Source organism: Lipophrys pholis (genome assembly GCF_963383615.2).
Source record: "Lipophrys pholis genome assembly, chromosome: 2".
NCBI lineage: Eukaryota > Metazoa > Chordata > Actinopteri > Blenniiformes > Blenniidae > Lipophrys > Lipophrys pholis.
In genome coordinates, this window is record NC_137636.1 from 32078063 (window position 1) to 32090351 (window position 12289).

At 45.3% G+C, this 12289-nt stretch overlaps 1 protein-coding gene across 1 annotated transcript; it reads right to left on the reverse strand.

The window, feature by feature from the left end:
* Positions 1-3125: 3125 nt before the first annotated feature.
* Positions 3126-11221, reverse strand: LOC308106389 (synapse-associated protein 1-like; the record flags this gene model as incomplete). The annotated part of the gene is given in 10 exon segments (XM_080458087.1): positions 3126-3256; positions 4730-4821; positions 4823-4878; positions 5195-5241; positions 5832-5974; positions 6086-6225; positions 6305-6378; positions 7250-7316; positions 7399-7517; positions 10931-11221. Coding segments are annotated over 10 exon segments (1068 nt in total). The 5' UTR covers positions 11130-11221.
* Between the last annotated feature and the right edge of the window lie 1068 nt (positions 11222-12289).

Genomic DNA, 12289 nt, shown 5'->3' on the forward strand with positions numbered 1-12289 from the left:
GACAGCAAATCGATGGGCCTGACAACGAACCTTTTGCCCAGCGCTTGGACTTAGGCTGGGTGATAGTTGGAGAAGTATGCCTCAACAGCGCTCATAAGCCCACTGTGGCCGTCTTCAAGACTAACATCCTGCAAAATGGACGCCCATCTTTTCTGACACCGTGCCAGAAGCACATCTGTATTAAAGAAAAGGCGAGTTACGGCGGGGAGAAAAGCTTTAGTTTCTCCCCTCATTTGTCCAGCTGCTCTGTTCCTTTAGTGCCAACTGAAGATGGACTTGGATCAAAGATGTTTGAAAGAACCGAAAATGAGAACTTTCTCGCTTTGTCTTTTCATGATGAGACCTTCTTGAAAATCATGCACACAGAGTTCCACAGAGATGAGAATAACAGCTGGATTGCACCTCTTCCATTCAAGTTACCTAGGTCACGTCTCCCCAACAACCGTGCTCAGGCCCTCTCCCGACTACACTCCCTGCAACGCACACTGAAGAAGAACCCTGAAATGAAAGAGCAGTTTGTTGCCTTTATGGAGAAGCTCTTTGAAAATGGACATGCAGAGGAAATAACACCACTTCACAAAGATGTGGAGTGTTGGTACTTGGCGATTTTCAGGGTGTACCACCCCCAGAAGCCTGGCCAAATCAGAGTGGTAATTGACTCAAGTGCACAAGAGTGCGGTGTCTCCCTAAACAGCATGCTGCTCTCAGGCCCCGACTTAAACAACTCTCTCCTTGCAGTGCTGCTTAGGTTCAGAAAGGAACCCATCGCACTGACAGCAGACATCCAGCAAACGTTCTATGGATTTTTTGTGATACCAGACCACAGAGACTATTTACATTTCCTGTGGCACAAAGACAATGACCTGACAAAGGGGGTAACTGAATTCCGAATGCGAGTGCACGTTTTCGGAAATAGCCCTTCACCGGCAGTGGCTATATTCGGTCTCCAGAAAGCTGCACAAGAAGGTAAACAGAAATACGGCTCAGACTCACGCCACTTTGTTCAGAGACACTTTTATGTCGATGACGGGCTTATCTCCCTCCCAAGCGAAGCTGAAGTCATCAATCTGCTCAAGCGCACGCAAGCATCCCTTGCAGAATCAAACCTCAAGCTGCATAAAAACGCCTCAAACAGTGTCACTGTCATGCAAGCTTTCTCTTTTTGGAAACGATTGAGAAATGAATACCTCCACACTCTTCAGCCACGTCGCAAGTGGCACACCGAATGCCGAAACCTGCAAACCGGGGACATTGTGCTCCTCAAACTGACTCTCTCACCTCGCAATGAGTGGCCAATGGGCGTGGTCATTTCTACATTCCCAAGCAAAGATGAAAAGGTCCGAAAAATAGAAGTCAAGACAACGTCAGAAGGAAAGGATAAGACCTTCTTAAGGCCCGTCTCTGACGTGGTTTTGCTTGTGCCAAAGGAAGGTTAAAGGACAATATGTACGGTCGTTAAGTGGCATCCGTCAGTGACTTACCAGGAACAAGTCATTAAAGGAGCAAGGCTGCCCACTTCCCTGGCTCTCAAAAGAGTTTGGCTGGCTGTTTCATCTATGTCAACACTGCAGCAGTATAACACATAGAGAGAACAGTACATAAATAAAGTTATTATTATTAATATATTTCATACCATTATATACATATTATTTATTATTGCTGTCCTATCATTCATTAAAATGTTGAGATGGGAGTAGTTTTCTGTGGTAACAGTGTGGTTTAGTGTCGGGGTTCATGTTTGTAAGATTCTGACTGTCTCTGGTTTCTCCTCCTCGTGTCTGATTGCTGTTCCCCACCCTGATGTGTTTCACCTGCGTGAGTGTGTGACCATTGTTGCCTGGTGGCGTCGGTATATAATGAGCTTTTCTGTGCTTCGTTGCTCCAGCGTCTCTTTTGTGGGCTTAACTCCCTTGAACAGGTGGACTTTGATTTTTTGTTTCCCCTTTAACAATAAAATAATTTTTTTGGAGTCCACATCTCCTCACCCAAACCTGCAGCTAGTGATGTCATCAGAGTGGGAGAGAGGATGGATTTCATCGGAATTACAGTCGGAATGTATGTGTGTGTGTGTGTGTGTGTGTGTGTGTGTGTGTGTGTGTGTGTGTGTGTGTGTGTGTGTGTTAAGGCTTCCTCTTGGCTTCATTCAGAAACATCAACACACTTTTTCAGTGTTTAACTTCTGATTCCTTGGTGATTTTAGTGGAAATGAAAGATTCTCTGTGGTGATGAACATCTTATCAACCTGATCTCTATGCATGTGGTCAGTGTGTCTGATCGTTATTCCTGCATTTCTGGTCTGCTGGCACCATCTAGTGGTCAAACTATTATTCACTCAACCTTGAATTCAAGAAGCATTTTTGAAAACCATTTGATGAACACAGAGGAAGTTCTGCAGAGTCCGAGCTGAAACAGATCACATTGACTACTTTAAGACCTGATGAGGAGAAAATATTTTTATTAAATAGATTATTGACCAGAAATAAGATTCTCTGGTCAGATGAAACCAAGATTGAATTGTTTGGATTTAATTCTAATCTGAATGTGTGGAATCACCTGCCCAATACAGTCCCCACAGTGAAGCATGGCGGCGGCAGCATCATGCCACGGGGGTGTTTTTCAGCTGCAGGAACGGGATGACTGGTTGCAACTGAACGAAAAAAGAATCTGGACAGAGAAATCCTGGAGGAAAACTGTGTGTGTGTGTGTGTGTGTGTGTGCGTGCTGGAGTGGTATAAAGTAGGTTTGCCAGTAAACAGCTGACAGTATTACATCCCTCTTTATTTACACGGATTTCATTTTACATGAAACTTCAGCGTGATTATATTTAAGACTCGACTGTACATCCTTCCACAGAGCAGTAAAAACAAAGAGACGTATAAAACATGGGAGCCTCCAGCAGGGGGAGGAGGAGGAGGAGGAAGAAGAGGAGGAAGAGGAGTGAACCTAACGGACAGAGGAAGGAGTGATGGAGGAGGACTTCACCAACACGCTGCCTCCAGCTGACAGCGTCGCTCTAACTGGACCTCCACCACTTCATCATTAATCCCAGACCAGCCTGATCTCTGCTCAGCGTCATGGCCGCTCTTCGTCATCGATGTCTGAAGCCCGACGGCTCGTCGTCTCGTCTAGCCGTCGATGGACTGGAGCATCTCCTCCACCTCCTGGTCCAGCTCCTTCTCCTTCTCCGACTTCACCTGGATGAAGCCGCTGTTCTCCAGCTCCTCCAGCAGCTCCTTCTCCCAGTCGGCAGACTCGTCTGAGGAAGAGGAGGAGACGGCAGAACCATCAAACACTATGTAGTCAGCACGTTGGGGCACTAGTGCAGGAGTTCTCGAAGTTTTCATATCAACATATATAATAAACATTTCAATCAATAAAGGAGACCTTGAACACTAAAACGATCACAAAACCCAAAATGGGCTTTTCTGCCCTCTACAGTCAAATGTGGGATATAACAGTCCTGCGTGCAGACCGAGCAGAGTACTACAACACCTCTGATGTAGGGACGCTCTACGTCCAAGGGCAAGTGTCCCCTGAAGACAGGTGTCCTCTCTTTGGAGGGAATTGTAGGACCAGTTGATATTGAACAAACCAAACACCAAATATGTTCTGGTTATTTAAAAGCACAAAACTGAACCAATATATACATCTACATCTTTGTATTGGTTCAGTTTTGTGCTTTTAAATATATATATATATATGTCACAAAAAAACTTCTATAAATCCTTTATAACCTCCTTGCTTGGTGGGACCAGATTGGAGCCTCTTGGTCTGTTTTGGCCTTATTGTTCTCCGCTGGTGATGGAAAGTGAAACCTTCGTGCGCACAGCGGACGCGTGGCGTCAAAATCGTCCTCCACCCTGTGCGCCACGGTCCGCTCCGACCCTCTGCGGTCGACCGCCTGATCTGTGCGCGCCGCAAGCGCATGCACCAGAGCCGACTGGACGCTTGTGTGAGGAGAGCCTCCGTCTCCCCGTCTGAACAATCACAATTTAAAAGCAAATAAAGAGCCAGAGGCTCAGACCTCCTGCGGTGAAACATAAACTACTTTAGGAAAGGTGGAGAAACGCCGGGCAGAGAAGTGGAGATATTTGAGGGATTGTCACGATACATTACGGAACGTTAAGGAAGTGAACCAGGAGTGTAGTATGGATGCGATCGTGTAGAACCCGCGGCCTGAATGTTCCGATAATGGGGTCCAGCACAAGTATTTTGGACGTTTCGGTGTCGCTCAGCTTGAAATTTGTCCACGTTAGGCAGGTTGTCTCTCATTAAGGTGTGTTAACAGTTAAATATGTGACGTGTCCGCCCAGTACAGGGTGTCCGCTCCTCACAGGTTCTACTGTTTATGTATTAACGTCAAGAACAGTCAGTCTCAGGGCCCGTCCACACAAGAACGCTGTTTCACGTGAACGCACCGTTTTTTCCCCCCCGATCATCTACACCGAGCCCAATAAAGTTTTATTTCTTTAACACGGGTCCCAGAGTGGCGAAATTCTATAACGTCGTCCAGCCGTTTCCACAGACGCAGGCAGAGCGATGAAGGTTGCGTTTCGCCTGCTTCTACAGAGAGAGTCGGAGCGTTTCCACAAACTTGTGTTTTCAGTGGCTCTCAGCGCCGTCGTTGTGTAAACGGCCCCTCAAAAACACAGTTTGGGGTTTTTAACTTGATAAGGGTGCGGTGCAATCCGGGCGTCAGATATGTCTGCGGTATAGAGTTTAGACGCACCGTCAGCAGAAAGCTCTCCGTCCTCCTGGTCCAGCAGCTGCTTCATCTCGTTCCTCAGGTCCTCCTGGTTGATGGCCGCAGAGTCGAAGTCAGCTGATGAACTCAGAGAGTCCGGGACTCGTTGATATCTCCTCCTCATCCTGACGTGGCTGAGAGTCACACACACACACACACACACACACACACACACACACACACACACACACACACACACACACACACACACACACACACACACACACACACACACACACACACACACACACACACACACACACACACACACACACACACACACACACACACACACACACACACACACACACACACACACACACACACACACACACACACACACACACACACACACACACACACACACGGGTGAGAGTAATCTCATTTTAACAGTATTGACCTGTAACTAGTCTGCATAATGTGACTCATGACATCATGCCGGTTCCTCACCTCCTGTATGTCTCCGATACAAACTGGTGGAGTTACTGGCCTGACGTCTACAAACAAACAAACAAACAACAGGTTCACACTCGTTATGTCACGTCAGAGGAGCAGCCTCAGGCCTCGTTTACGCCACAACGTTTTGGAGTGAAAACACAAAACTTTTGCTGCATTTTGGGTGTTTGTCCACACGTCAACGGCGCTCGGAGCCACTGAAAACGCAACTTTTTGAAAACCCTCCAAATCTGTCTCTATCGAAACGGGCAAAAGCGTTTTGTGAACGGCACCAATTTTTCTGAAACCACGGTCGTAGTAGCTGGTAGTTGTGCACATGCTCAGTACCTGGACTATAAAAACAAAGTTTCCTCCATCGTGTCATGACTCCCAGTCCGTATACTCCTGGAATTGGTAGTTTTATTTTGACGGTCAACGTAATAACAATCCCCAAACCCCAACATGCTGACTACATTGTTCTCACTCTTCCAGCCGTTGCCGGGGAAACGGACATAGTTTTTGAAAACGTTGTCATTTAAACGAGGAACTTTTCTGAAGTGAAAACGCAGAAACGCTGTGCTTTCACGTGAGACGCTGTGGTGTAAACGGGGAGTCACTCAGACCCTGAAACCTCCGCCGTCCCTCGACCGACCTGCGATGACGACGTCTTCTGGTGAAACCTCCTTCCCCCGGTCGCCGTCCTGCTGCTGCGCCGCCAGCGCCGTGAGCTGAGCCGACTGCTTCACCAGAGACACGCGGTAGAAGTAGTTCCTCCAGAACACCTCCTCCTTCACTCTGCCGACACACACACACACACACCCATGAGCAGCCGCACAGACAGGTAGCGGTCAAGGGTCAGGGGTCAGGGGTCAGGGGTCAGAGGTCAGAGGTCAGAGCAGCACCCACTGTTTGGGGACGAGGTCGAAGCGCATGCGGTTCAGCAGCTCGTCTTCCTCCAGCATCACTGCAGCCAGCGGGTACATCTGCTCCATGTCGAAGAGGAACTGCACCCCGGCGGGGGGGTCCCGCAGGAAGTTCCTCTTGTCCTGCCCAGCAGAGGTCAGAGGTCAGAAGTCAGGAGCAGACACAGTGATAGAAACAGGAAGTGTTGGCGTGTGCACTTACTGCAGAGAGAGCCAGGATCTGCTGCTGGATCGTCTCCTCCTCGTTGTAACCGACCCACGGTGGAACTGCAGCTTCTGCACAGCAGAGCACACAGTCAAGAGAAGCGTTCCTGTGTTTCAGATTCACTGGTTTCCCTGTTAACTGGTGACCCTTTAGCGTCACGTTAAAAATCTGACAGAAATCCATAGCCGTCCTGACGAAAGCCTTTTAGCAGCTTTTACAACAACGGTTCTAAGTGTCAAAACTTTTGTGAGTCTTATTCTTATAAATGTCGTTACGAGCGGCAACGATGGAGGCTCGAGGAAGTCGGTCACCATTTCGCAGGGAAACCAGTTAATCCGAAACACCGGCACAGTGTCCAAATGTTTACGGTGGATTTATCGCTATGACTCGTATAAACGCTGTCCTTGAACCGGTTTGAACCAGAATCTGACTCAGAAGGAGAAACTAGTGAAAAATGGTGAGTTTAAAATATTGTGTTTCTGAATACGTGACTTAGTTTGGTCAGATGTTTTTTACGGTCAAGCAGCTAACGCTAGCTCCCGCTAACTGTCAGGCTATTCTCATATTACACCAAATTCATTCAGTATATCAGTAAGCTCTAGAAGTTTTCATCTCCCAGTGTGTGTGTGTGTGTGTGTGTGTGGGGGGGGGGGGGGGGGGGGGGGGGGGGGGGGGGTAGTGAGTACCCCTCTGGTAGTGAGTACCCACTACCAGAGGGAGGGGTTATTTCTCCACATGATGTCATGAAGGGAAAAATCTCTGATTCACCTGTATGAACACACATTAGCTAAAAGGAGGAGCAAGCGAGGAAGATGACACAGGCCATGAAGATGAAGAATCTAGATCAGTTTTCACTGTGTCTTGATAGAATTATAGATCTGTGTGTGTATCTGTGTCAGGATAGTGAAAACGGTCTCATGTAACTTGTGTCTGACTTCTTACCCGACTTCTTTGCCTTCTTCTCTTGGACAAACTTCTCTTGCTCCTTCTGGAAGTCTCCGAGGAACGTCTGCAGACAGACAGACAGACAGACAGACACGTTAAAGGAGTAAAGTTCAAAGGTCAGGGCGTGTCGGCGTGGAGCTGCTTGCCTTGTCGATGATGCCGTCGATGTTTCCCTCCTCCACCGTCTTCTTGATGGTCTGAGCCGTCTCCACCACCGACTCCGAGATCTTCTTGGTGGCGCTGGAGGCGAAGCTGAAGATGTAGTCTGGAGAGGAAACGTCCATCTCAGCATCACAGCGTGGAAATGTACGGCAGCCTCTTTTGTGTTAGTCAAGCAAATGCAGCTTTGTAGAGCAGAAAGTAAATCTATTCCGACTCACTGACGAAATATTTGAAGGAAAACTTCTGCTGAGAAGCTTTACTGCTTTATTATATTCTCATTTTGTTAAGAATTAATACCCTTGTTACTAATGAAGTCAGTGTCGCTCCACTCTCATAAGGCCCTCCAATCCACCAAGAAAATGCTCCTGATTTCAAGGAAAACATACATACATACATATATATATATATATATATATATATATATATATGTTTGTCAAAAACACCCAGAATGCAACAGTTATGAGAAATGCTTTTTGGGGAGGGACGAACACGTTTCATTAAATTTGACTTCGTGTTGACCCCATCCTCATTTACTGTAGTAATTGTGTGGTTATGTGACAATTTAGACAAGACCTGATCATTTCTCCTCCAATATCTGACATTTAATGGACACACATTCGCTACTTACAGGGTTTTACATACAGAGTGAGCAAAATCCACTTAATATTTTAGATTACATTGGACAGGATGATATTGTTTGGTTTTTTTTGTGTAAATTTCAGTGAAATGTTTATAGGATTTTCTTCTGATGAATTAGGTAAGATTATCCGGGAGTTTCTTGTATTTCTGGTGATTGTTATGCATGTAACGATATAAAGAAGCACATAAATGTCCCTGTTCCTCTAAACAATCACTTCTGTTGACTGACAAACCTTTTCATCATTTAAGGCATAAAAATGCTTCAAGATGCTTCAAGACGCGTCTGTGGATGTGCTGGAAGTTTCTACCTGTCGTTCTGGATTGAACTTAATGTCTATAATTACAAAATGTATAGGAGAAAAACAAAACACTATGTGTGTGTGTGTGATTGCTGTATTACTGTCAGTGTAGGAGCCAGTTTCACACTGTTTACTCATCTTCAATTCCACAAATCATCAAGTGTCGGTTTACAAGACTTTCCGGTGAGAATTTACAGGTAATGTTTACCTTTGGACGAGGCACACCTGAATTGAACATGATCATTTTCTACACTGCTCAAAAAACTAAAGGGAACCCCGAAACAGCACGATGTAACTCCAAGTAAATCACACTGGTGTGAAATCAACCCGTCCAGTCAGGAAGCAACACTAATTGTGAATCAATTGTTGTTGTGCAAACGAAACAGACAACATGTGGAAATGAGAGACAATTAGAAAGAAAAACTCCTAGAAAGGTGGTGACCACAAACCATTACGCTGTTCTCCTGGTTTCTGGCTGATATTTTGGTCACTTTTGAATGTTGTTAGTGTTCTCAGTCCTCCAGGCAGCATGAGGCGAGTCTACAACCAACACAAGTTGCTCAGGTTGTGCAGCTCATCCAAGCTGTGGCGAGAAGGTTTGCTGTGTCTCCCAGCACAGTGTCCAGAGTATGGGGGACATACAGGGAGACAGGCTAGGACACCGGGAGACGTGGAGGGGGGTGTAGGAGGGCAACAAGCCAGCAGCAGGACCGCTACCTCCTCCTTTGTACAAGGAGGAACAGGAGGAGCGCTGCAAGAGCCCTGCAGGATGACCTCCAGCAGGCCACTAATGTGATGTTTCTGCTCAAACTGTCAGAAACAGAATTCACCAGGGTGCTATGAGGGCCCACGTCCACAAGGGGGGGGGGGGGGGGGGGGGCAGCCCAACACCCTGCAGGGCCATTGGCGTTTCCCAGAGAACACCAATATTGGCAGATTGGCCATTGGCGCCCTGTGGTCCTGACAGATGAGAGCAGGTTCACACTGAGCACATGTGACAGACATGACAGTCTGGAGACGCCGTGGAGAACGTTCTACTGAACGTTCTGCTGAACGTTCTGCTGAACGTTCTGCTGCAGCAACATCCTCCAACATGAGCGGTTTGGTGGTCGGTCCGTAGTGGTGTGGGAAGGCATTTCTTTAGATGGCCCACAGCCCTCCATGTGCTGGCCAGAGGTACCCTGACTGCCATCAGGTACCAGGATTAGATCCTCAGACCCATTGTGAGACCAGATGCTGATGCAGTGGTTCCTGGGTTCCTTCTGGTGCAGGACAATGCCAGGCCTCATGTGGCTGAAGTGTGTCAACAGTTCCTCCATGACGAAGGTGTTGATGCTCTGGACTGGCCTGCCCGTCCCCCAGACCTCAATCCAACTGAGCACATCTGGACATCATGTCTGGTTCCATCCACCAACCACACGTTGACCACAGACTGTCCAGGAGTTGACTGATGCTTTGATCCAAGTCTGGGAGGGGATCCCTCAGGAGAACATCCGCCGCCTCATCAGAAGCATGCCCAGGCGTTGTAGGGAGGTCATACAGGCAGGTGGAGGCCACACACACTACTGAGCCTCACTTTGACTCGTCTGGAGGAATTTTCACTGATGCTGGATCAGCCTGCAATGTGATTCTCCACTTTTATTTTGAGTATGATTCCAAATCCAGACCTCCATGGGATAATCATTTTGATTTACATTGATCATTTTGATGTTATTTTGTTCTCAAAGCACTCTACTATATATTGAATAAAGACTTTCAACTGCAATATTTCATTAATTGCGCTGTAGGATGTGTTATTTGTGTTCCCTTTATTTTCTTGGAGCAGTGTATTTCTGTGAACAGGATGTTTGCATCTTCTGAATATTCCCACTAAGGGACGTTCCCATGTTCCTGACACTGTACAAGATATTCCTATTTTCTAATTATTTCACATGATAGTTTAAAAAAAAAATAAAAAATTTTCACATTGTGCATCAAATTTAACATTTTTTCAAACGATTTTCACACTTCTGACACGTTCCTCATGATTCTCAGCCATAATTTAAGGAATATTCTAGTTTTCCCACTGACCACTCACAAAATAGACACATGAAAGGGAAACGATTATGTGCACTGAAATTTGATGGAATTGTTTCCCGATAACCTTAGTACAGAAATTTGACAGTATATTTTTTTTATATCTTGTGTATTTTCAATAAGACGGAACAGGATACTCTTTTATTTTTGTATATTTTAGCCTAAATGCAAATAAATAATGAGTTTTAATGGAAAAAGTGATGAAATGAGTGTTTTAATGAAGTGATGATATGAGAGTTTTAATGATTATAGGATGGTAAAATGAGAGTTTGAATGAGGATGTGATGAAATAAGGAGATGTTTTAATTAAGAAGCGATAGCATAACAACAGTTTTAATGAAGAAGTGATGACATAATGACGGTTTCAATGTGAGGATTGTTTGGTTTCTTGCTCGCAGCAGAAGCTGTCAGACTGGATCTCCAGACTTTATCAGCTGTGACTTCTTGGAGCCTTGAGGCAGCAGGTTTGTGTTATAATGTGTGTTGTGTTACGTGTCCTCACCTCCCAGTCCTCTGTCTTTGTCTTTGTCCTCCTCTTTCTCCTCTTCCTCCTCCTTCTCTCCGTCCTGCTGTTTGTTTACCTCGTTCTGAGCCTCCACCACCTTTTCCTCCGTTTTCTCGCCTAACTCCTCCGTGTCATCCGACTTCTTCGGCTCGGATGGGCTCTCCAGGCCCAGCCACGTCCCGAACCCCCGGAACATGTCGCTTAAAACCTTCTTCTGGGACCAAAAATGAATAAAAAAACAAACTCTGCTCACAGAGGAGGAAGAACCTGCTCTGGCGTCGTATCTTCTTCTGCGGTTCGTTACTGTGTAGCTGTAAGGTAGTCCCTTCCATCGGTGCTGACACCCAGCGGCCAAACACTGTAACGACACCTTCAGATGACATCACAGCGAGAATATAATGTCACACAACCACGGGTTTAAGAGTTTTATTCGGAAGAGTATTAGGGCCACTAAAGAAAAAAAAATTCGGAGGCTAAAAAAAATTAAAAATAGATTTTTTTTTCCACGGTGGAAAAATATTTATTTTACAAAGTCCGTCCATCCACATGCCAGCGCGTGTGACTGCTTCCTCAAAATGCATCGCAAGCGGTTTAATGAAGTGATGAAAAGATGCTTCAGGACAGAATCTCGCTCATAAACACGGTGCAGTTATCATCAGTATCAGTACTTTGCAGAGACAGAGCAGCCTGCTGCCTTGTTCTGTCGCGGAAGTTCGCCGAGTATGACGGACAAAGGCCCTGCCCAGGGTGCTGTTTTAAATGTGTTCTTATTAATCAAGGAAATCCTGTGTAAAATCACACGTCCATAAGCAGTAAGCAACCCGATATAGTCACAATTAAGTGATTTAATGTGATTTCACATCTACGGGCAAATGATGAGGGATGGATAGACGTCTCTCCGTGGAAAAAAAAAAATCTCAACTTTGATTTTCGACTTTTTCTGAAGTGTATGAAGGTTTATTTATTTTTTGCCTCCGAATTTTTTTCTTCTTCAGTGGCCCTAAAACTCTTCCGTAGAATGTAGACTCAACACACAGAGAGTATATTTAAATTCAAAGACTATTTATATAACATCATTTTCTTGTCTTTGAGTGAACATTGTTTCTTTCTAAGTTTAGCGAAAATAAATAAATAAAAACCGTATATAAACAAATAAACAAATAAACAAATAAACAAACAAACAAACAAACAAACAAACAAACAAACAAACAAACAAACAAATAAATAAATAAATAAATAAATAAATAAATAAATAAATAAATAAATAAATAAATAAATAAATAAATAAATAAATAAATAAATATATATTAATTCAAGTGGGCTCACCACCTGCAGGAAAAGTTCTTAATCGGTACA